The 27,460-nt window shown below is 32.2% G+C and overlaps 1 protein-coding gene and 1 pseudogene across 7 annotated transcripts in view; both read right to left on the bottom strand.

Moving 5' to 3' along the window:
- GPHN (gephyrin) overlaps nt 1-27,460 on the bottom strand; it is a 390,228-nt gene that overhangs the window by 308,414 nt on the left and 54,354 nt on the right. For all 7 annotated transcript variants that reach the window (XM_006915134.2, XM_015591978.1, XM_025049111.1 and 4 more), the window contains exon 2: nt 20,112-20,190. In XM_006915134.2, the coding sequence (XP_006915196.1) occupies nt 20,112-20,190 (79 nt within the window). The remainder of the gene's footprint in view (nt 1-20,111; nt 20,191-27,460) is intronic.
- On the bottom strand, nt 7,221-7,339 carry LOC112482441 (annotated as a pseudogene).

Raw genomic sequence — 27,460 nt, 5'->3', positions numbered from 1 at the left:
CAAGGGGTGGAAGTACCAAATTTAAACTTACTGGCTGTATTTTGGTTTACGGTGTGTGTGTGTGTAAATAATGTCATATCCTTAATTAATAGCTGTCAGCTCTCTTTTCATATGCCAGCAGACGAGTAGAAAGCAATTACTAACCCTTACTGTAACATTCTAGAATTAGGTTGATACTGCATTTTCTCTTTGAGATTCAGAAGAGTCCCTGAAGTCAGGGCTCTACTCAACAAATAAACTAGAAAGAACCCAACTCCTCTGAATTTGTAGGAAAGTGGCTTACAATAAAACTTGTAAAGTTTTGCTTTATCTTGGAAGATACTATACAAATACAAAGAAAGCTGAGTCTAAAAGGATAATTCATTGAATTTAATCCATATGTGGTGCAAATAGTTTATAATGGGTTCACATGTATATTCCCCCCGCCCCCCCCCCCCCGTTTAATTACTACTAGGGCAACTATTTTAAATTTGATTAGAGAGGATTTTACAAATTTGACCTCAAAGGCAAGAGAATTAAAAGCAAAAATAAATGAATGAGACTACAGTAAACTAAAAAGTTCTGCACAGTAAAAGAAATCATCAACAAAACAAAAAGATGACCAACTGAATGGGAGAAGATATTTGCAAAGGACACTTCTGATATGGGGATAATATACAAAACATATAAAGAACTCATAAAACTCAACAACAAAACAACAAACAATCTAAATTTTAAAAAAATGGGCAGAGGATCTGAACGGACACTTCTCCCAAGATGTAAAAATGGCTAAAAAATATGGGAAAAGATGCTCAACTTCACTAGCTATTAGGGAAATGCAAATCAAAAGCACAACAAGATAGCACCCTACACCTGCTAGAATAGCTATTATCAACATGACAAGAAATAAGTGTTGGAGAGGTTGTGGAGAAAAAGAAATCTGCATATACTGTCGGTGGGACTGTGAACTGGTACAGCCACTATGGAAAACAGTATGGAGGTTCCTCAAAAAATTAAGAATTTTCGAATGACCCAGCAATCCTTCTAGCTATCTACCCCAAAAGTTTGAAAACATTTATCTGTAAACATATATGCACCTAGATATTATTCATGGTGGCTACGATATGGAAACAACCAAAATGTCTTTCGATAGATGACTGAATAAAGATGTGGCACATATATACAATGGAATACTACTCAGCCATAAGAAAACATGAAATACTGCCATTTGCGACAACATAGATGGATCTTAAGAATATCATACTAGCGAAATAAGTCAAATGGAAAAATTCAAGAACCATATGATTTCACTCATATGTGGGATACAAAACTGAAAGCAAATAAACAAACGAGACAAACAAATAAAAAATCATAGTCACAGGCAATAGTATGGTAGTTGCCAGAGGGAAAAGGGTTAGGGGAGAGGTAGAAGAGGATAAAGGGGGTCAAATATATGGTGACAGAGGAGACTTGACTTGGGTGGTAAAAACACAATGCAACATATGAATGATGCACTTGAAACCTATGTAATTTCATTAACTAATGTCACCCCAATAAATTTAATAAAATTTATTTTGAAAACATACTTGAACATAATCCTTTCATTCTTTGTTCACTTGCCTAGTTATATTTTTACAGAATTGCAAATGTAGTATGCATAAAAATATGAAGTATGCTTTTTATTTTTCTATATATTTTGCTATAATACTGTATATTCATAATTTTAAATTTTTATTGCTATATAATGATCCATTGAACAGATAAATAAAAGTTAGATAGCTATCTGTATTTAGATATTGCCATACCTGATATCAAAATTTTAGATATAAAGAATAAATTAATATAACTATTTGGATCATCTCCTTAGGAAAAATGATCAAAAATGGAATTAAATTAAATCATAAAACATTTTTATAACTCTTCATATAAATACAAATTTTTTTCCAGTTGCACAATTTACATGGCAACTAGCAATAGCCAATGCATCAATTTTTACAATAGTGCAAGTGTTACATCTTCTGAAACTCAAGGAAAATTTCTAAAAATATGTCATAACAGGTTTACCTGTGGTGTATTTTAAAAGTACAACTTTCTTGGTTGTACCCCCATTTTAATAAATCAGAATCTCTCAGCTATGACCTACGAATATACAATTTAATAAACTGTTAACAATTTGGACATTAAATTTGCCCAATAAAGTTTGAAAACTATTCTATTAAAGTATCTATAGTGTTTTCTCAGATTATCTTAAAAACCCGAATTACAAAAAATGATTGGTTGTTAGAATCTATTGAATGCTTTTCACTTAGCAGAATCTGTTCTAAGAGTTTTTACTTGTATTACCTCACTTAAACCTTACAATAATTCTATGTGATAGGTAAGATTATTAACCTAATTTTACAAAAGTGGAAGCTGAGGCACAGTGGTTAAGAAGCCCTGTTAGTGGAAAACATACTACTTTAATCCAGGTTGTCAAGCTAGGATCTTAGCTCTTAACTTCTGTACTATACTGCCTCTCAGATGTTAATTATTTTCCCAGATATTACTCCACCATAAATCATTCATTCCTTGAACAGATGTTCTACCTGAGGGTAAGAAAGCAGACCTGATTAAGATGGCTATAGAAAAAATAAAGCTGTATAAAAAAGGGAGAAAATAAAATATTGGAAGTATAAAATAAAAGGAGCATATATGGAGAAATAATATTTGTCAAGCACCTCAAAAAGAAATTTTATACATACAGTGCTATTTTTATATTCATATGTATATGCAAATGACACATCGAGACCTGGCTAACTAGCAGCTTCTGATATGTGATGATGCACAGACTAAGATTAGATCCACTTTAACAAAGCTCATATAACATGTTAAGAGTTTTGGAAAAGAGACTTCTCAGTTTCCAAACCTGGAACATATTCTGGGATTTATAAACAAAAGGAACAACTTATTATATGATTGACAAGTGGAGTCTATGTGGCATATATTTGTATTTGTATTAGTAATTCCAGTATTTTAACAACTTAATATAAAGTTATCAATTAACTTTTGAAATATGAATACCTCAGAACCCAGGGTGATTTATAGGAGTAATATGTAAAGCATATACAATTACATTAATAATTTCCATACTTTTCTGATCTAGTCCATTTCATGAACAGGAATGTTGGTTAATGACCCTTACAATGAGAACTCCAAAAAAGCCTTTCCTGTTCAAACATTTTCCTTCCTTTGTTATTCAAGTCCCTTCTTCAAACACAGTTTCCCATTACCTTCCTTTATAAACCTAATGCTCTGGACATTCATTACTCCCTAAACAATTCCCTTTTTTTTAATAGCCACAACTGTGCTCCTGTAATCCAGCTTATCTCTGGATATTGATGACTCGAATACACTCTCCCTACAGAAGCCTCTGGTCAAAGGAAATGTACACTCCCTTTAAAATATTCTATACTTCTTTTTGATCTTATAAGTGAGAGGGCTAAGACTTGAAATTAGGTATTCTCACTTCATTAAGGAAATTACTAAGTGTGAGGGACTGTCAAGCAATTAAGAAAAAGATTGAATATGAAAGATAAGGTTCCTCTTCCCTGAGTGCTTTCAATCTACTAGAGAGTTCTAATCCTGTTTTACAGTGTTGTTTTCTTTTATATTTTAAAAAATAGTTGTCTAGAAAAGTTTGCTAATTTTTCAGTAATCTAAAAATGTAGGAACACAATTTAGACCAGAGGCCTTAACAAGAACTTTACTGTTACAATGAAGTTTTATATATTACCCTCCTGGACAAATGAGCTAAGAAATAAGCATATTGAAGTGACGATCTTATGACACATTATAATACTATATTGTTTCCTTTTTAATATGTTTGGATCCATTTTATAAATTATTTTATATTTTCAATATTATGTATAAGGAATTTATTAAGAGTTCTTCACATATTCAACCTTCGCTAATTTAAAAGTTTAACATTCTATTAAAATCATTAGGAAAGTTTGCTCAATATAAATAGTGGTGACAGGAATTTTCCTACTAAATTCTACTGGAAGAAAAACAAGTGGCCATCTAGTTTACCAGTAAGAACAGGTCCATACTATTACATGAAAACTATCTATGTAGGCCTACTTATTTATCATTTAAAAATATAAAATAACATTTTGGTTTTCTTAGGAATAATAAAGAATAGGCGAATCTGGCAATCGCTCAGATTTAGGTAAATGGGTCCAGAATATACCATGGTGGCATAAAAATTATTTGAGCTGAAGGCATTGCAGTTCCTGAAATAACTTCTCTGCCTAAAAGGAGAGCCTCCCAAAAAAGGCTCAAAAGAACTCAATTGTCATAGATTCCTTCCTGGGGAACAACTCTAAACTTCTCAGAAGAAAAAGAGGCAGTACACTGAAACAGACATTGTCACAAAACAATCCTATCTATACCATCTATTCTCCTAAGGGTCAGTTAGTCTTTCCAGAAAGTTATCTGTTATCCCATAAATCATCTTCCTCCTCCCCTTCTACAAAGTCTTTTGTTTCCCCTAACTTTCCTCTATTAAGATAGTATATAAACCCACAAATTCTAACACCTGTTTGAGTCACATTTTTTTGTGAACTCAGGTACATACATATATAATTAAAGCTGTTTTTTCTCTAACTAATCTGTCTTTGTCAGTATAATTCACAGGTCTCCAAGTAGTAAATTAAGAGGGTAGAGGGAAAGTTTTCCTACCTGACACAGTAAATTACACCTATAGATTTAAACCTATTTATGTTTTCTTCTCATATTTTGTTACATATTGAAAGTTTTAAACATGTAAAATATTTGTTCTTTTAAAAGGAGTTATTCTCTCTTATAAATTAATGCCCAAGAAAACGGTGATGACTAGCTCTGAATGTGGCTCGATTCTTGTGAACTACAGGCAGGAGGTATTATATTAACAGAATTAAAAAAAAAAAAAAGAATTTTCAGATATATAATGAGGTAACATTATACCTACTGTATGACCTCCCAAAATATTTCCAAAACTAGAAATTGAACACCATTACAGGCTTATCTCTCTTTTGTCTCTCTTTAAGCCTACTAATCCTTATTGTTGTTAAGGCAAAAAATAAAAGTAGAAAAACAGATAAGAAGGGTGAACTTAATCAGTTGGCATACTGTTTTCTAAAGAAAACTAAAGAGCTTTGAGAAGCCTCTAAACTAAAAAGAGCAAAATAGCTTAAGCCTTTTAAGAACTATTTTGTAAGCAACTTAAGTGCCATATAATGTTATTGAGTACTTTTATAAATGAATCATCTAAAGTTGAGTGCATGTTTTCAAAATTAGTTGTAAATCTTTAATCAAAGCTTCAATGAATGCAGTACCAAGTCTTCAGCTTTTGAAATTTTTAGCAAATTGCAATCACTGAAAACAAAGATTGTAAATAGGAAAATGATGAAATTCATCCTTTCAAAAGCAAAGCAGAAACCAGATAACTTAAAGAATAAAAGCTCATACAGGATATAAAATTTAATTTTGAAATTGTATAGTTGTACTTTATAATATCTTTACTTGTGAGGAAAGCCTTTTTGACAGAGCTCCCAATTTCAAATGAAATTAATATATTTATACTTTGCACAGAATTGAATAAAACTAAGAAAGCCTACAATTTTGCAATACCTTCCTATGGTGGAACATTCCAAAGACTCAATAGCCATAAGTTAACTTTAAAGAGTTTAATCAACTAAAAATATTTATCAAAGGAAGAAATTTTGAATAAGACAAAAAAAACACCATCTGTGAACATACTTAGGCTAAAATATTTAAACATTTCAATACTTTTCAAAGAAGATTATAGGCAATTTATTTTAAAAATTTATAGGAGACTATTTTAAACTTTTTAATAAAACATCAGTGACAATATTACAGATTGATATGGCTAAAAACTGCTTAACACATAAATATGTACAAAAATTATTATTCTGCTTTAGTCAACTTTTATTATAATAAGATAATATAAATAAAATTTTTAGCTGTCATTTTAAAGCACATGCTTATTTGTTATTTTTAAGGCATGGTTTTATTTTTAAAAATAGTTTTTCAGTAGACTGGTTTTATAGGTTCACCAATATAAATCCAATTTCTTAGTCAATAATATTTCAAAACATACATAATTTTGCTCTAATGTCTCTTTTCTTTCTCAAACATGAAGTTGTTAGAAATGATAAATTATATGTTTAGCCTACCGATAAATTGCCTGACACTTTACCCCAGCTCACTAACCAATCGGACAGAGATAGAGTCCAAAGTTACACTTCTGGAGATTATGGTAAACAGAACAAAACTGGCTTAAGATTGAATAAAGTGTTGTATTCCAAGAATCAACACTATGAACTTTTTAAGATGAACTGCAGGAAAAACTGGAATTCTGAGAAAGGATTCAATTATGATCTTATTAACACTAAAAAATACATTTGATTACATATTCTCTAAGTCACAAACTACTTTCAAGAATACCTCCTACAGTCCCATACTGCACATGTGAAAAATATAACATGAGCACAAGCATTTTTATTACATCAATATTTGAGCAGCAAAGATCATCAACAGAGGACTGATTAACTGAATTATGGCACATCCATAGAACAAAATGCAATGCAGCTATTTAAAAAAGATAGATCTGTTTACGCTGATAATGAAAGATCTTTGAAATGTAATGTTAAATAAAAAGAACATCATGCAGAAGTGTATACATTTATATAAGTATTTTTACTCCAATGCACATTGTGTAAATATACATATATACATAATTATAAATATATATGTATATGCATGTATCTATACATTCACATTTATGCGTGTGGGAATGCATGTGCATGTGTGATGGTGGGCAGAGCCTTTGTGTGCGTATGCATGTGTGGATGATACCTTTTGGTAGCTTCATGAGCAAAAAACTGAAATATAAATATTTGAGAAAAAAATAAAGATCTTTAAGTGAACATCTGTTTTATTCTAGGATAAATAATTAAATGCAAGAATAATAGCAGAATTATAAATTTAGAAAAAGAAGCAAAAAACTTCAAGACAGCAAAAATCCAAGAGAGTTGTCTAAGAGCAATAATTTATTAAGTATAAAAATATTTATACCTAAGATTATAATGGAAAAATGCAATCGAAACAGTAAGATCCAATACGCCTACATGTATTTCTGACAGAATATCCCCCCAAATCTAACTTACAAATATACTTCTTTCACTGATTTTTTTTTTTAATGCCTATAGCGCCTGATATTCCTAGGTGGTTTCCCATCCAAGTACTAACCAGGCCCGACCCTGCTTAGCTTCCAAGATCAGACGAGATCGGGCATGTTCAAGGTGGCATGACCATAGACATTCTTTCACTGATATTTAATTGTAAAATTGTTTTATTTCTCACCCTGTCTGGAAGTCTAATATTTGTGGCAAAAAAACAAAATAGTTGAATTTACGGTAGCTAAGTGTCTCTCTCTTTGAAAGCTTAGTTACATTAAACCACTTCATTCTCTCACTTCTTCCCCTAAAAACAAATAGGGCATTTTGCAGTTTTCCATTTCATTGATAGTAAGAATTTTTCTGAATTCTTTTCAGAAGTAAATGTTCCATGAGTAGTTATAGATTCATTGTATCTGTGGGAGGAGGTGAGTTCAGGATTCTCTTATGCCAACATCTTTGACCAAAATCCAGAAACTCTAAGGGACATTTATCAAGACCCAGACCTCAGAGTGCTGAATCTCTATGCTATTGTCCAAGATGGTGACATGGGAGCTTGATGAACTCATCACCTTTCATGGACATACTGAATCTACAGCTACACGCGGAGCAACTCCCTCTGTAAGAAATCCAGAAAGTAGCTGAATGAATCCTACACATCGAGTAAACAAGGAAATAACCACACCACAGACATCAAAATGGGTTTCAGGATACCCTCAACTAATGAAAGCTACTAGAAACAAAGGCAGTGGTTTGGACAATCACAAAAGTTTGAGAGAAAACCAAAAGTTTGCACTGGCCTTATTGAAAAAGTTCATCTCCTACACAAGACCACTCTAGCAAACTGGGAGAGGTAGCTATTTTATCTATTGCAATGAAACCAACACAGAGTCAAGAAAAATGGAGACACGAAAGAATATTATTCAGAAGAAAGAAGGGGTGGCTCCATAGTGTAGTGGTAGCACATCTGCTTTACATGCAGAAGGTCCTGGGTTCACACCCCGGGTGGAGCCACAGATCCTACCCCAGGTGAGCCAGGTCCCCTAAGCGCGCCGGGGGTGCCAGGCCCCAGGTACACACCATGAGTGTGTGGGAGGAGATGCTCTACCTTCAGAGATCCAGTTCTTAAAGGGAAACAGCAACATCCATGGTCAGGAGTGGAAGTGGGGGTGGGGGGTGAGGGAGGGAATTAAAGAGGGGGAAAAAAAAGAATAACATAAAATTCCAGAAAAAGACTAATAAAATGGAGATAAATGATTTACCTAATAAAGAGTTCAAAAGAACGGTTATAAAGATACTCACTGAGGTCAGGAGAACACTGCATGAACAAAGTGAGAATTTCAACAGAGATAGAAAATATAAAAAAAAATACCAACCAGATCAGAGTTGAAAAATACAAAAGCTGAACTGAAAAACTCTACAGAAGGGTTAATAGCACATTAGATCAAATAGAAGAAAAGATAAGTGCACTTGAAGACCAGGCAGTGGAATTCATCCAAACGGAAGAGCAAAAAGAATGAAAAAGATTAAAGACAGCTTAAGGGACTTATGGGACACCATCAAGTGTACCATATATGCATAACAGGACCTCAGAAAGAGAAGAGAGAGAGAAAGGGGAAGAAAGCTTAATTAATGAAATGATTGCTGAAAACCTCCCCAATCTTAGTAAAGAAAAAAACATCCAGACCAGGAAGCCCAAAGAGTTCCAAATAAAATGATTCCAAAGAGACCTATACCAAGACACATTATAATTAAATTGTCAAAAGTTAAAGACAAGGATAGAATCTTAAAAACAGCAAGAGAAAAAAAAGTTGTTGTATACAGGGAACCCCAAAAGATTATCAGCAGACTTTTAAGCAGAAACTTTGCAGGTCCTTAGGGAGTGACACAATATACTCAAAATGCTGAAAAAAAAAAATAACCGCCAACCAACAATACTTTATCGAGCAAAACTTGAGATTCAGAATTGAAGGAGAAATGAAGAGTTTTCCAGACAAGCAAAAGCCGAAGGAGGTTCATCACCACTAGACTGTCCTTACGAAAAATGTTAAAGGGACTTCAAGCTTAGAACCACTGTGGAAAACAATATGGCAGTTCCTCAAAAACTTAAACATAGAATTACTATAGTATCCAGCATTTTCACTTCTAGGTACATATCCGAAGTAATTAAAGCAGGATTTCAAAAAGATATTTTTAAACCAATGTTCAAAACAGCATCTTTCACAATAGCTAAAATGTATAAGTAACCCAAGTGTCCATTGACAGATGAATTGAAAAACAAAATGTAGTATATGTATACAATGAAATATTCAGCCCTAAAAAGACAGTTTTGGCATATGCTACAACATGGATGAACTCTGAAGACATTATTTTAAATGCAATAAGCCAGTCACGAAAGAATATTATATGAGTTTACTTATATGAGGTTTCTGAAGTAGTCAAATTCATAGAGATACAAAGTAGACTGCTGGTTGCCAGGAGCAATTCCTGGGAATTGGAGAGGAGCACAGAATGGGAGCTAGTGTTTAATGGGTACAGAGCTTCATTTGGAGAAGATGAAAACATTCTGGAGATGATGGTGGAGATAAACTGCACAACAATATGAATGTACTTAATACCACTGAAGTAGACACTAAAAAACTGTATATTTGATGTTGCATATATTTTACTACAATTTAAAAAATTAGGGGAAAAAGAAAATATTTTGGTACTTCCTTAAATTAGTAAGCATGAAGTTACCATAGGACCAAGCAATTCCACTCTTTGCTATACAACAAAGAGAAAATAAAACATACTGCTATACAAAAACTTTACAAGAATATTCATAGCATTAGTCATAATAGCAAAAGGTGGGAAAACTCAAATGCCTGTTAACTGATGAACAGATAACCAAAATATGGTCTATCCATACAATGGAATACTATTTGGCAATAAAAAATAATAAAGTATTAATATATGCTACAATATGGATGAACTGTGAAAATACTATGCTTAATGAAAGAACCTAGGCACAAAAGAAGATATTTCGAATGATTTTATTTATGCAAAATATCCAAAATAGGCAAATATATAGAGACACTGAGTAGTTTAATGGTTGCCTAGGAGAGGGAAGATGGAAGAAAAAGGGGAGTTGCTGTTAATGGTTCAGGGTTTCTTTCTGGGGAGATGAAAATATTCTTAAATTGACAGTAGTGATGATTATGGAATTCTGCAAATATACTAAAAACCACTGAAGTATACAAGTGGGTAAATTGTAATGGTATGTGATTTACATCCCCCCAAAAATAAAAATTTTTAATTTTTAAAAAGATCCTTCCGAAAGGAGGGTAACATCTGATCAGTCTCCCTATGCACCCCTGCTTCCCCAAAAGAAGTTAAATTCACAAAGAATTAGAAGAAGTATACCAAGCATAATTTGAGCAAATTTCACTCTTCTCGGTGACAGCCAGGTCAAATCTAAAACACTGTGTTCAGCTCTTGCCATTATACTTTAAGGGAAGCACTAACAAATTACAGCTTATTCAGGGTGGCTTTCTCAAATCTAATTATCTTGACTAAGTCATTAGTCTGAATAAATCAATGAAATAACTAAATTAAAAAGTTATAAATAAATAAATAACGTATATAATAAATGGTCTATTGTTACCCTTTTTGGAATGTAATATACTTTATCGGGATAGAGAATTAAGCTTTGGATTACATCTTTTTAGCAGTATCTGATACTTTCTCAAGTCACCGTCCTTTACAGAGGTATCCAGGAAGCAAAAAGAGTAACCTGAATTCCATTTTATTACACAGTCACAAAAATTATGACAAACACCATGCCTCCTTTATTCACCATTATTTTCTAAGTCTTACCATATTAAATGACATATAGTAGGTACTCAAATATACATAGTTTTTTCCCCCCTAAATTCATAGCTTAATGATAGAGAAAAAAAATGTTTTAAACTAAGTATTTTAAAGTATCCTAATTGGATTTCATCTATTTATGCTAAAAAAAAAAAAAAAAAAAAATGTCAAGACAATATTATGTTGCTTCCAACCTAAGCGAACTATAAGAATTTACATTCAATGCCAGGTAATTAAGTGAATTCTGACCAGCATACAAATGTCACGTCACCCTACACCCTGAAATTCACATGTTTTTCTAGCCTGACTATGTTCTTAGTTATTTATAAAAGAGGGAGAAATAAAATAGAACTTCGCAGAGAAAAAAGAAAAATATCTACTTCTTAACTTACTTTTAAAATTACTGCCTTTTAAGAAACAAGTTAATTAAAGACTGAATTACCCAAAATATTTTTTACTCTACCAAAATTATGCTATGAATGATTTTCTTAAAGTAAACTACTCAGAAAATACACTCAACTTTAAAAATGCTTTGAGGGATCTTCCTTGATTTCATTAAGAAAGAATGGAATCCTTTCTTGGCTATATCTGTTCTCAGTATTCTGAGTAGCAAGTGCCTATAAATCAGAAGCATAGGGATTAGTGAGGTCATTCATCATTTCCTTTTGCTCCTGGAGTTAGGTCTCTCATTCCCCCATGCACACTTACAAAGATGCTGAGGCTGCAGAGGGAACTAGTGTTAATCAAAGTTTAAATATAGCCATTAGGTCTCCAGAGAGTAAATTTCTGTATTGAACACCAACGAAAGCCAAATGTTAGAATCAGAACAATGTAAACAGTGGGGAAAAGGCAGGTTTTGCCAATATATATTCACTATACATTGAGTCTATTACCCCCTTACTCTCTCCATTATCCATTCATTTAGTCACCAAATCACGCATTTGTACCATTATTTATCTATTTAAGGAATATTTCTGGTGGGCCTACTATGTATTAAAATACTGTAGTGGGTGGTAGTGATATAACATTAGAAATGAACACAATCTCTGCCCTTAAGGAGGCTATATTTCATTGAGAAATACAGACAGTATACATGATAACAATGATAACATAGGTAAAGGTTATGACAGGTGCTTAGATAACCCATAGGAGTAGCACATGGGAGATCACAGAGGACTCCAGGAGAAAAAAACCCAAACCCAACCAGCCTTCTTTCCTAAATAGATTACCCTAGATTTTAAAAATTAGGCTTCTTTCTCAACTTAACTTGCATTTAATTTATCTCAGAGGGCAAAAATATTAGGGTAGTTTTTATTTACTACACTTTCTAGGCAAGAGTATAAAGAAGCAGCAGAAAGATCTGGCTTCCTTGAAACTGCTGCCCAATAGTTTAGTATTATGGAAATTTCCCCAGCAGAATAGAGATATTTTAACTTTCCATAATCTCTCAAAAATAGTACTTTATAATTTTTAAATTCTCAAAACATCTAGAAAAGAAATAAATGGTGTTCTCTACCTTTTGTCATTTTCTTCCTAATTTGGGCTGAGTTACAAGCAAGTGTGTCTTAGGAAGTGCATTAAGTTAGCATATTTAGCAAACTTCTTTACCTGCCTGTTTAATTATCGTCCCAATCCACAACCAACAGATGATAGCGGAGTCATAAATAAGACTCAACAGTCCTTCCATTGAGGCTTTTATTTTTATGGGTGTTAAATCTCACTTTCAGTCCCACTTTTAGTCTCTGTAGTTCCACTCCTCAGATACCAACATAAAACAAAACCAAAGGAAATAAAAATTATATTCTATCTTCTCTTAACAAAAGTGAGGAAAATATATACATATATACATTTATGGTGTGAGAACAATTAAATAGGCCATACAGAAAAAATATTTTCAAACAGTGCCTAGGTGGCCAAGTACTAAGGTATAGTCATCATATTTTTAATAAACTTAGTTACACAAATTAAAACCTGCAAGTGAAGTCAAGTCATTATGCTGTACCTTAAACTTATACAGTGTTGTATGCCAATGATATCATGATAAAACTGGAAAAAATTAAAGAATTTTAAAAACAAATGTGATAAAATCAAGAAAGTCAAAACTGAGGCTGGAAATGGAAAGAAAACAATGCCTGGTTGTCGGGTGGCCATCACTATGTAGTTTTGTGACCCTACATAAATCACAACTTAGTTAAAACTTTAGCTTTTACATTTCTAAATTGACAAGATTAAACTAATTGAATATGACTTCCATTGTAGAAAATTTCAAAAGTATTGTGACTAACAGACCCTAAGGTGATCCCCAATAATTCCCACATCCTGGTGTTCACCTTTGTGTAATCCCCTCCTGGGTTCTAACCGAAAGTGACAGTATGTTACTCCCATGAATAGGTGACACTATATGGCAAAGATGATAGACTTGTGAATAGAAACTAGCCAAGACCTAGCAAAAAACAGCGTATTCAGCCATTCAACCATAAGGATATGAATTCTGCCAACAACCTGAATTAGTTTGGAGCAATTCTTCTCCAGTTAAGCCTCCAGATAAAAATGAAACTCAGCCAACATCTAGACTGCAATCTTGGATGACTCTGAGCAGAGGATACAGTCAAACTGCACCCAAAATCCTCACTCATGGAAACTGTAAGATAATAAATGTTTGTTGCTTTAAGACAGTAAGTTTATGGTGATCTGTTGCACAACACTATAAAACTAATATAAACAGAAAGTAAAATCATCCATTTGCTCACTCTAACCATCAATGTCAGATGTGTTGATGTGTTTTAGATTAATGAAATACATGAATATCAAAATTTTATTTTAATCATTAGTTTCAACCTCCTAGATCCTCATTCACCTTCTGCTAGACTGAGTTTATAAACAGCATAACATACTCAGGGAGTTCCTGTTTTTCTCTTAATGAATAAATCAATCTCTCTCTTTCTCTCTCTCTCTCTCCCCTCCCTCCCCACAACCCTCCTGTCTCTCCTTCCTTCATGCCTTCCTTCCTTCCTTCTTTCCTTCCTTCCTTCCTTCCTTCCTCTTTCTCCCTCCTTCTGTCAGTCCCTCCCTCCCTCTTTCCATCCCTTTTTCTTTTTTTAACAAAAGCTTCATTTCAAGGATCACCTCTTTTTGAAATACTTCATCAGTGTTCCCATTAAACTTTTATATGCCTCTATAATAATATTCTTCAGTTATTATAATGGAATGGTAAATGAGAATCTTTGACTCCTTTCCCTTTTTTGATTTATAGTGGTGAAGTTCCTCTTTTTAAGAAAGAAGTATGAAAAACAGAAATAACCTGTTTTTATTCCACTTGCTATCTAGCCAGTTCAGATTAAAGTAATAAATTCATCTGAGTCATTTACATTTATGTGTGTGTATTACATAAATAGTCAAATAATTTCAGCAAAAAAGGGAACAATTATTATCAACTAATTGGACTATATAGTCCTTTAAAGTTATTATAGATATTACTACTAATGCCTATCTCATTCAGATACTATGCCCAGGCACAAAATGTTATATGGCAAAGTAATAACACTTCTGAAGTGTATTAGTTCTTTCTCAAATTAACAACTGAGAATCAGTACAGTAGACATCTCTTAGCTTTATCACTCTTTTTCCTGAGTCTACCTTCTCCCTCATTTAATTAGGGTATCCCACTATTTTGGCCACAGTGATTGGCTGAGGTGTGGGCACATGACCAGATTAACAAAATCAGAACTCTTCCAAGGGATTTTACATTTTAAGGCTGAAAGTGAAGAGAGACCATGGAGCTAGAGGACGGAAATTAGAGTAAGTTAGCAGCCATTTTCCTAGTTTAATGGAAAATCCTAAAGATGATGGCACAGGGTGAGAGAAACAAACCCAGTTGCACGAACTCCCTAATTCTGTTCTTTGAGGTTGCTATAGCTGACCTAGTTTCTGAAGTTCTTTCTTGATTCCATGAGAAGTAATCCTTAATAACATAAACCAATCGAGTTTCATTTTGATTTTTAAGCTACAGAATTAGGTTTCTGTACCCTGAAAATGAAAGAATCAACTAATTAAAAATGATACATTATTTATTTCATTAAAAAAATTCTAATAATGGATTGGTCATTCATACACCTCAGGTGGACAACTCAGATACTATCCATCTTAAATCGTATGTTCCTTGATTATAAGAACTATGTCTATTAAAACTAATTGTTGAAGAAATTAAGATGAGCATTTACTACTGCTTTTCATTAGATAAATTCTAAAACAAATAAACCCTCAAAAGAATTATACATGCATTCTCAGGAATGTATGAAATGATGGAAATGAGGAAAGTCTTCTAAAAGCAAAGTAAAATTTAAAGTCTTTGGATATGTAGTTCTGACATAGAACACAGTACCTTTAATAAAACAGCACCAGCCTAGATTAAGCTGTATTGATCCAATACACATTTTATGAACCAATTTATATAAACTAAAAAGAAACCTGGTTAAAAATGACAAAAACTTAGAGATTTATAAATAAGACAGCTTTGTTAGCTACTTTACATTTCGCAGAACTATTGGCAACAGAGCAAAATGAATGATCAGTATTGTTTAAAATGCTGCCATTGGAAAAATGCATTTCCACATCAAAATTTATTTACAGAGAAACAAAAAACAGTATAAAAAAAAAAACCTCTTCGATTTTGTTCAATAAATGTTAAAGGTCTCAAAGATACTCTAAATTGAAATGGAATAAACAGACCATTAAAAATTAACTAAATTATCTACCTAAAAATGCAATATGAGAATGTACAGCTCTATGGAAAATAACCACTTCAAAAACTACTGTTTATCCTCTGCTGACTGGCATTTTTAAGAAATTCAATTCACCATAGCAACCTGTCTTAACACCAGCAGATAAGTATAGGCTATATTTAGATATGATTGCTTTCCAGAAGGCAACCCTGTCTTCCTTCATATTTAATGCCATGATCCAAAGAATCAAAATATCATTCAATCAGATTGTAGTGTGAATGACAAGTACACTCAAAAGGATAAGGCTGTATTTCAGAACCATGAAAAGAGGGTAAAATTTGTAAAGAAGTACATAAAGGTAAATAAAAATATGATGTCTAAGAAATTTACAATCAGATAAAAATATTTTGTCTAATTTTATCTTTGTTCTTAAAAATGAAATGCCGTTATCAAGCACTAGTAATCTATAATATCAAAATACATTTCAATTAGCAAGTCATTTTTTAATTAGTATGCTGCACTTTCAATCTGGCATCTTCTAATTAAAAAAGAATTTGTTTTTACCCCAAATCCTTTATAAGATGAGGTATAACAAGAGAAGTAGTAACAAAAAGCAAGTAACACAATGTAAAATAAGGAAGATGAATGAATTAAAATGTTATTGTTACAAAATTACTATGGACCTATTTGTATTTTATAATCTTCATAATGACAGTGAAAAGAATTTCTATTTTACTAAATAACATAGTTTTACACAGTTTACACAGTCACAATAATCAAACACAAACAATACCTCTTATTTTTGTTTACTTTGTAGATGAGTTGCATCAAAATGATTACTAAAGACAAGATGTGAAGTGAAATTCAATTAAAAATGCCAAGAACATATCACCTCACACTCAATGGGATGTTTATTATTAAAAAAAGAAAAAAACAAAAAAAGAAAATAAAAAAGAAAGAAAATAATGAGTGTTGGTGAGGAAGTGAAAAAATTGGCACTTTTGTGTACTGTCGATAGGAATATAAAATGGTACAGTCACTAGGGAAAACTATGGCAGTTCTTCAAAAAATTAAAAATAGAATTACTATATAATAAAGTAATTCCACTTCTGAGTATATAAACAAAAGAATTGAAAGAAGGGTCTCAAAGAGACATTTGGACACATATTCATAGTGTCATTATTCACAATAGCCAAAAGGTAGAAGCAACCTAGTGTCTATTGATTGATGAATGGATAAACAAAATATGGTGTGTGGGTATGTATGTATATATAATGGAATATCATCCAGCCTTAAAAAGGGAGGGAATTCTGACACATGCTACAACACAGACAAATTTCCTTGAGACTTTCATGCTAAGTGTAGTAAGCCAGTCACAAAAAAACCAAATACTGTACCACTCCACTTATATAAGATTCCTAGAGTAGTCAAAATCATAGAAACAGAACAGTGGTTACCAGAAGCTGAGGAGAGGAGAAAATGGGAGTTACTGTTTAATGGGTAGAGAGTTGCAGTTCTGCAAGATGAAAACAAACTCCTAGGCATATTCATCAACACAGAGTGAATGTCAAGTTCCTATACTTGGTCTTACACTTAACACCTATAGAATTGTGATAGAAACAACTATTCTCAGAGCACTCCTCAAAAAGAGAGAGCTTCTTATGTACCTTTTCACCTCGGGCTTGCCGTCGTAAGTGACATTCTGCTCTCATTATTATGAAAGATCAAAAGTTAGTAGCAAGACAAGAAAGTCTTGCTTAAGGATCCACAACTTTCTTTTCTTCCATGGCATCCTCCATCATCATGCTCACACAATATAGCTCACTCTGTTCATTTCAGCCCAACAATTAGTTTTGCTACAATTAAAGCAAAATCTTGGAGTGCATATTATATATAATTTAAATAAATTACAGAAGGTCTATCACATTATTCCAGTAGACTGACACAGATTTAGAATATTAATTAGTCACTTCTGGTTTGGCTTTTACATTCTGCTGCTCTGAAGCAGTAAATTCCTCAAACTTCACTCATACTCATACACACACGCACATACACATGCGAGCACACACACTCTCCCTCCTTCCTTCTGTCTCTCCAGTTTCATTTCTGTACTTTGCCCAAAGAAATTCATTACCTGTTCATTTATCCCAAGACATACTACATGTTGCTCTAAGAGTCAATATTGACTAGATGGTCTTGGTTCTCCTTAGTCTGTTTTTTTCCTTTTCTCTTTATTCTGTCTTCCTTTCTTTCTATGAGCATTGGTGATTGAAATACTCATTTTTTTTTACACATCAACTCTTCGGAGCATCAGCAGCTCAAGTAGGTGAATCATAATACAAATCTGTCAGGCATATTAGCACATAAAGCATTCATTCAATATTCTAATAATATTTTATTTAGGACATTTATTAAAATAGCATGGATGCAATTTTTAGCAACTCTTACACTAATCTGGAGTACTCATCAAATGCCAGTGATTTTTTTAAGGAGGAGATTTTTGTAAAAACATTACTTCTCACTATTTCCTACTCAGTGTTGACACATAAACAATTCAACTCCATATAAAACCATATAGTGTGCACAAATCGGTGAACAAATAGTAAAAACTTATGTCAGGAATCTAGGACAGAAAAGAGGTGGCTGGCTTAAAAAAATTATTACCTATGTAGTATGTACTACATAAATATTGCTACAGAAGGATAACTCAAAAGATTTACCATCATAACAACTGAGAAAGCGCATTGTTTTGTCCACACTGGGCACTTCTTTCTCTAAAGAATTTTACAAAGAAATATATCTCTAAAATATGAATTAGAGTCATTAATAGTATATTTTCACAATTCTTAATAAAGAAAAAGTTCTTCCCGAATCCAAGTAGCAAGGGCAAAAACAAATTCTCATTAAATTCTTACATTCTAGACTAATGTCAGGAGAATGATGATAAATTAAGATAGTGCCTGACTACTTTAAAGTAGAAGACATAAAAGATTGCAATAAACAGATAAATAATCCTACTGTACCAAAAATATACCTTACAAGTAATACAATAATGGAATTACTTATTTTGTTCAAATGGGTGAAATCTTTAAAAAAAAAAGACAGTTCCCTCCCATATTCATAAGAAAAACAGAACTCTTCATGCAAATAAATGTTATTCAATATTCATTTACTACGAAAATTTACATTCACATAGATTAATTATATTCTTGATTAGATATTTACAGGACTGAAAGGACAACTGTCAGTCTTCACTAGAGCAAAAATCATGAAAAAAGAATATTGACAAGCCCTTTATGTGAGGAAAAGGGAGATTAAGAAAAAAGTGAGAGTTGGTTTTGCAAATTCATTTCTGACCTCGTTATATTATAAACTTCAATATTTAATCATTTTCAACATTCTGCGTCTTGTGACTATCTTTTAAACGAATGGAACATCATTAAGGAGTCAATAAATTTCAGGTTCAACACCCTTTTGCTTTTTATTCCTCGCAATATTCTTAATGAATTACTTATAAAAGTTATGAGTGTGTAATGTAGATTATATATGATGTGGAAGATTGATATCCTGTTAAAATATATTTTACTGAATGCATTGAACATCATTAAAGAAAGCACCTGCCAGTATTCAATTTTCTTTTCTCTGCTGCCCAGGGTTAACTAGTCTTGATTTTTTTGTTTTTTAAATAACAGGTGATCTTCCTGGGAGGCTATGTTCCTATAAAAGATAGTATGCATAATTTCTAGTAAACATACAACTGCAAAAATTTATTAGTTCATGAAATAGAAAGTGACATAGTAAAGTAAATGCTTATAATGAATGGGATTGACTCATGAGCAAGAATTGTAACCTATGAAACGCTTCAAAAATTTTGTGCTACATATAGCTTTCTAATGTAAAATATTAGAAATGTACTCAACATATTCAAATATATTGTTATTATAAATAACTATTTTATATTTGTAATTATACTTACACATAATTATTAGGAACTATTCAAAAAAAGCTTATGATTGATGTGAACAAATTCAATCTCACATTCCCAAGCAAAGAAACTACTAATCATCTGCCCTGCTTAGTATCTACTGCTACATTGGCAAGATATCATCAGCCATTAGCTCTGCTCCTCGAAAGTCAATCATTAATCATAACACAATCTCTTATTCTAAAATCTGTATTTCTAAAAAGTAACTGTTTCATAACTTCATTTCTGTTTAAACTGTCATGTGCTTTGTTACACATAACACAAATTGTTAGAAAAGAAGAAACTGCTCAACCTTAAATCAGTCACACCAATCATAAAGTTTTAAATTATATTTAGTACTAAAAACCAAATACTCACAAAGAAGGATCTTGTACGAGATCTTTGAGATTTATCCCACTGCGATCTTCTGCAAGATTCCTGAAGCAACTATCACTCACTAAACAAGAAAAGGGAGAAAAAAAGAAAATTAATTTATGTTTATACTTCATTTAAATTATTGCTGACCACAAGGAATTTTGAAATTAAAATTGACTCTCTAGATACAATTTTTCCTAACATTATACTGATCAATATTGGGCTAGGACGATTTAGCAACAAATATAAATATTCAACAACAAGCCAATAATCTAACTGAAGGTCTAAATTGTGTTCTCACTTTTACAAGACTAATTTTCCAGCACAAAGTGGCAAGTCACTGCTAGAGAAAAAGATAAATTATTCCCAAAAATCATGTTTTTAAAGATACTGAAGGGCAATGGAACCAAAATGAATAAACCAAGAGAAAAGTGATATCTCTTTTTAGGTAAGCTGAACCTCTGGATTGTTTTAATTTCTGGGAAGATTCGCCATTTAGACACAAGTTAAGAATCAAAAAGTGGGACACTACCAAGAAAAAGAGAAACTAGCATAGCTCTTGATGGTTCATGGGCTGGTATGATAGACTGGAATCTTACAGAAGCCCCAAAACACAGTTTTCTCCTGGGAGATTTACTGATGGCTGGGACTACACAAGTGAATTGGTGGAGAAGGAGAGGTTGGGCTAGGAGGCAAATGTATTCTGTAGTGTTATGGTGATTAAGAGTCAAAGTCATACTACAACAGGTCGTACCTCCCATTTTCAGTGTAGAATTTCAAAAGTGACCCCTCAACACATTTGCTCTCACCCAAAAGTATACCACCCTGAGAGGGGGGATGAGAAAAAGGAGGCAGAACACAAAAGGTAGAGGTAAATCTCTCCCAATTTCACAGTTCAGAAGTACAAAGCCACACCAAAGAGAGACACCTGCAACACAACAGGTCTTGCTCTTAAGACATTTAAAACCAGAGATAGAGTATGTATATCTAAAGCTGTCACTCAAATCGTCCAGTTCAATTCATGGGTGAGTTGACACCTCAACTCAGCACTTCACATTTCTAATATTAGAAAGAAAATAACATTTATATCAATCTATGATCCTGTCTATAATAAACAGTATTTGGTATACAAAAACAATTACAAAGCATGGTAAAGGGCACAAAATGTGACCAATAATTAAGAGAAAAAATAAGATCTATATGCCAACCCACGAATGATACAGATTTAGAAGATAAAGACTTCAAGAAAACTTTTTAACATAAAGAAGATATAGAAAAATGTTCACAGTAGAAAAGAAGAAAATTTCAATAGAGAATTTAACTCTATGAGAAAGAATCAAAGTCATTTTAGAACTGAAAAATACAATATTTGAAATTGAGAAATCAGTGGGTGAGTTTTATAGCTGACTCAACACAGCGAAACACCATATTAGTGAACTTGAAGAGATGAGCAGAAAATATCCAACTAAAGCAAGGAGAGTTAAAAAAAAAAAAAGAACAGAGCATTGGAGACATGTGGGAATCAGACAGCCCAATGTAACTGAAATTGAGAAGAGGAGAGAGAGAATGAGGAAGCAATTTTTTCAGAAAAAAAAACTAAGAATATTCACAAACTGATATAATAACTCATGACTCAGGTAGCATAACCAACCCAACACTGGAAAAAATGAAAGAAAATCACACCCAGCAGTCAAATGGCTGAAAATCAAAGATAACAAGAAAATCTTAAAAACAGCTAGGGGAGAAAAAGGATACACTGCCATCAAAGAAAAACAAAACTTACAGTCAACATAAACTATGGAATCCAGAAGACAATGGAATGATATATTTAAAATGCTGGGTGGGGTACTGAGAACCTAAAACTCTGTATCTTGATAAAATATTGATCCCAAAATTAAATGCAAAATAAGACTGTTTTTATATTTGTTAGCATAAATATTGTGACTATTTTCAATTTCAACTTAACAGTTTCATTATAGACATTATATATCTTAGAGTGTCATTTATAATCTACATAAGAAGAAAGAATATAACATTTTCCTTGTTTCTTTCAAAGATCCATTACCTAATTTTTATTGGATTTTATATTACTTTTTCTTACAAAAAGTCTCTCAAAATTATAAGCTTTAAGTTCCCCAAATCTGGGTTTGCCCTGATATAATTAATATACACAAACAATGATGCATTAAAAATATCTGAAGTTGAAAAAAAGCTTGGATTCTTTAATTCCGAAAAGATAACACCTTTTTTTTTTTTTTGCAATGATTGGAATGATATTGATTAAAATATAATTTGTATTCCAACCTGTTGATTTAAGAAAAATTTTCTGCTTTTCATAATTTTAACATTATGCTCTTCATTATATCGTTTTCTGAGTAGGGCCAAAAGACAAAAAAAATAACGTTGGCACACTTCAAGAAAACTTGTTTTCCAGCTGAGCTGAACTAAAATGAAAGTATAATACATTGTATCATAAAATTTGTTCTCATAAAGTTTCTTGCCCAATTTGGCAAATACAAGAGCTTACTTATAAACTTCAAGAGCCTGAAAGTTTTGGAGGCTTAATTAAAATGGAATAAACCCTTGATCCTTTAAAGGCATGCTAGTCAGCTATCTGTGAAATGAGTTTTGCTAAAGAAGACATTTTTCTAAAATTCATGACCCATCCAAATTTTAAGTTAAAAAGAGAGTAAGAAATTTAAATAAAAAGTTTCTTAACAAAATTTCTGAAACTTTGGCTGCCTAATATATTGTTTTTAGTTAAGTTTCTTTACCAGTGCGACAAATTTAGTTTTTGAATTATAGCTAAGATATGGTATACTTTACTTAGCTAGTGAACATACTTTCTCGTGTATAAATCACACCAAAAAGATCAGTTTTGGTCATCATATTTTTTTTGTTTTCAACCTCAGCATAATGCCAACTAAAGGAATTACAATGCTCTTTGTCTTGCTGATTAATAAAATTTCTTCAACATGTCATTACGAAACTCAAAACAGAAGAAATTACAATAGAAACATGTGGTCAAACTTTAGAGTACTAACACGAAAATTACAAACTTGTACATCAATCTAGTTTATACTGATATAATTAACTTGAAGGAGAACAAAGGAAAATTAATTAGAAATATTTGTAAAATAGACTTTTTAGTAGATTTTTTATCCAATCACGTACATTTTTTTCCCGTAAATGTTCATATTTTGGATCTATAATCAAGATAATAATTGACATTCATTATGTGCTAAGCATTTCATATCATTATCTTACTTGATTATTAGGAACTATGTTATAAAAGACCTAGCCATTTCTTTCTCACTTCTAGGATGACATTTATATTCTACCTTGCTTTAATCAAGGATTTCCGCGAAGGACAGAGAATTTCTATCCTCAAAAATTCATGTTTAAAATATAGCATTGGAGGAATTCACTATTTATAAATTGATTTTACTGTCCCATGTTTAAGAACATGAAAAAACACTATTTGAACACTGCTAAGAAGACAGTAAAAACAAATTCAATTCAAAACTCAATTCATTCTGTAATTTCTAAATATCCAGTGAAAATTCTAAAGATATGGCCCTGTGAAAACAATTGATAATTAAAATTAAACGTAACTTGATACTATAGACAGATTCCAATTAATTCATTCCAAGTTTGACTGGACAAACCAGACAAGAGTTTATAGGAAATGTCAGCATGTGGTAATTTAAAAATATCGCCGAAAAAATTTAGCAGGTGGCAATCTGTTTTATTTTATTCTGAAAATATATCAGATAGCTAATTAATACCTGATACAAGAAAAAGTAGACTGACTCAATTCTTAGTTTCATTTTTCAAGATAAATCTATTTTTTTGTTGTTATTTAGGTGAAATTCACATAACAAAATTAACCATTTTTAAAAAGTACACAATTCAGGGACATTTAGTACATTCACAATGCGGTGCAACCACTACCTCTACCTATTTTTAAAACACTTTTATCATCCCAAGAGAAAACCACCCACTAAGCCAACGAGTCCTCATTCTTCCCTTCTCCCAATCCCTGGCATCCACCTTTCTGTCTTATGAACTATTCCAGATATTTCATACAAATAGAAGCATACAATATGTGACTTTTTGTGTTTGGATTCTTTTATTTAGCATAATGTTTTCAAAGTTCGTTCATTTTGTAGCAAATATCAGCACTTCCTCTTTACAGCTGAATAATATTTCATTGTATGTATCTGTGTGACTGTTTTTCCCTTTTGAATACTGTGAATAGTGCTGAATGAGCATGTTATGCACAAGAATTTGTTTGAGTTCCTGTTTACAATTATTTGGGGCATATACCCAGAAATGGAATTGCTGGATTATATGGTAATTCCAAGTTTAACTTTTTGAGGGATTGCCAAATTGTTTTCCAAAGCAGTTGCAATATTTTACCTTCTACCAGCAATGTACAGGGGTTCCATTTCTCCACATACACAGTTTTTATTGTCTGGCTTTTTAAATTTAGTCATAATGGTAGAGTGTAAAGTACTATCTAATTATGGTTTTAACTACATTTCCCTAATGACAAATGCTGTTGAGCATCTATTCACGTGCCTCTTGGCCATTTGTGTATCTTTGGAGAAATGTCAATTCAAGTCCTTCGCACACTTTTTAATCGAGTTGTCAATCTTTCTGTTGTTGAGTTGTAAGACATCTTTATATACTCTGGGTACTAGACCCTTATCAGGCAAATGATTTGCAAATATTTTCTCCCAATCTGTGAGCTGTGTTTATGTTCTCTTGACAGTATCCTTTAATGTGCAAGTTTTTCATTTTGATGAAGTTCAATTTGTCTGTTTTCTTTGGTAGCTTGTGCTTTTGGTGTCATATTTAAGAAACTATTGCCAAATCCAAGGTCATAAGGAATTTCTCATGTTTTCTTGTAACAATTTTATAGTTTTAATGTTTTCTCATGTTTTCTTGTAACAATTTTATAGTTTTAAACTATTGCCAAATCCAAGGTCATAAGGAATTTCTCATGTTTTCTTGTAACAATTTTATAGTTTTAATTCTTATATTTAGGTCTTTTATACATTTTGAGTAGATGTAGATATCTAGTTGTTCTAGCATCATTTATTAAAAAAGCTGTTCTTTAGTCCATTGAGTGGTCTTGGTACTCCTTTGAAAAATCTACTAACCATGAATATATGGCCTATTTCTGGACTCAGCTCTGTTCCATTGATCTATATGTCTATCATTATGCTAATATCACACTGTTTTGACTACTGTGACTTTATAGGACATTTTAAAATTGGAAACTGTGATCCCCAAATTCGTTATTCTTTTTCAAGATATTTTTTGGCTATTCAGCATCCTTTGCAATTCCATATGAATATTAGCATTCTTATCCATTTTCACACCAAATTTTGGTCTCCATTTTAAGCAGATTAACTTTAAGACACATTCTTCTGTTACCATTTATCAATCCTCAGATAACACTTCATATTTTTTCCATGCCTAAGTCCTACCATTCTACCTCCTAGAAGAAAAGTTTCCTAAAGTCTTCTAAAAAGGATGTAAATTAAGTACAAAGAACTATTACTGATCCACTGAAAAAGGTACCTGGACAATAAAAGAAGGTAAACTGTCATGATGAAAATTTGTTCATTTTCTTAATCTATTCCAACCTAAAATAACAAGCCAAAAGAATACTTATATGCAAAATTCATACCCTGATAGAAATTTCACAACTACCAAAGTTGTTTTAGTTTTAAGTAATTTCTAGCTCTCATGAGATTTGTGTGCTGTCAAAAGGTAACATAGTCCCATTGGACAAAAGTTAAAACAAGAAGGGAAATCCCCTTTCCCAATAAATTTGCAGTAGATATATTTTTTGAGTTTAAATTACAGTTCCAGCAGCATTTTTGGATCTAATGAAAGTGCAAAGAAAATTTTCATATTTTAAAATCCATTTAACTCTGCAACTGAGGAGCTTCCACCTTATCTTCAATTGGAAGTGATTATTCTTCAATGTAACAACATGCTAAAAGGCAAGAAAACCTAATAAAATTCTAAAAACACATTCCAAATAATTAATGTACTCAATTAAAATTATATCCTCATGGAATGATATCAGTATTTGAAATAACTATCTGTGTGAAAAGACATTTGCAAAGATAAAATACTCCATAAAAATCACCACTGATAGATGAACATCTGCAATTAATTTTGATGACAGGAAATAGTAACTATAAACTCCAGTTATACTCCAATGCCATTCTTTAAATTGGTAAACATGTATTATAAATACTGCACTCAATTATTACTATTATATTCAGATTTCATAAATTTAAACAATTAGAAATCTAGGTGCTTTTTTTTGGTTATTGTAGAACACAAATAATATTCTCAATTTTGCCTTCTGGCCCGAAAAATCTAAAATATTTTCTTTTTGTCCTTTTATGGAGAAAGTTTACTGACCCGTGGTTTACAGGCACACAGTAAGATTACTACGTACTATAGAGAGCTAGTTGATGTAATTCCTGGTACATGCAGTAGTAAAACACATGCTCACAACTTTGCACGGAAGGTGCTAATTGATATATGCTCTTCTCTATACCTTTATCTCTCTGTCCAAAACCCATATCAAAACTCAAGTTATTGAGAAAATTTCCGAATATCTCCATCCATCCCCATACAGGTTATCCTTTGAATCCTAAACAATGAGGGAGCAGTGAAGACAGTAGGGACCCAGAACTATATTACATGCCCACCCCCAGCAGTACCATGCAGGCTCTGCCTCAAGTATCAAGGAGGCCAAATGGAGAACTTGACTTCTTTCTTAACCTGGCAGTAAAGAGGCAGAGCCTGCCTCCCTTTACCTGCCTGAGCATTATACTTAATGGTGAAAAGTTTAAAACTTTCCTTTTAAATTGGGAACGAGACACAAATATCCATTATTTTATTACTTCTATTCAAAAATGAACTGCTGGTGTCAGGCAGTACAATAAGGCAAAAAAATGCAAAGAATGTACAGATAAACTATTAGAATAAGTGCATTTAGCAAGGTTGAAATTTACAAAGTCAATACAAATAATTAACTGCAACAAGTAATTAGAAATGAAGATTTCAAAAATGATACCACTTATCAAGGCATCAAAAGATATCGCATAACCAGTAATACATCTAATGAAAGACATGAAAAATCTCCACATTGAAAATTCTGTACTTTTACTCAAAAACTGAAATATCTATGTAAATGGAGGGATACATCAAATTCATGGATTGGAAAGCTCTATTTAAAGATATATACCTTCGTTCATTTACATGGGAATTGAGGATACTAAACAGAAATTTAATGACATATAGTAGGTTTTAAAGTG

The sequence above is a fragment of the Pteropus alecto genome, unplaced genomic scaffold (assembly GCF_000325575.1).
Source record: "Pteropus alecto unplaced genomic scaffold, ASM32557v1 scaffold276, whole genome shotgun sequence".
NCBI classification, from domain to species: domain Eukaryota; kingdom Metazoa; phylum Chordata; class Mammalia; order Chiroptera; family Pteropodidae; genus Pteropus; species Pteropus alecto.
This window is presented reverse-complemented; position numbering and strand designations above follow the sequence as displayed.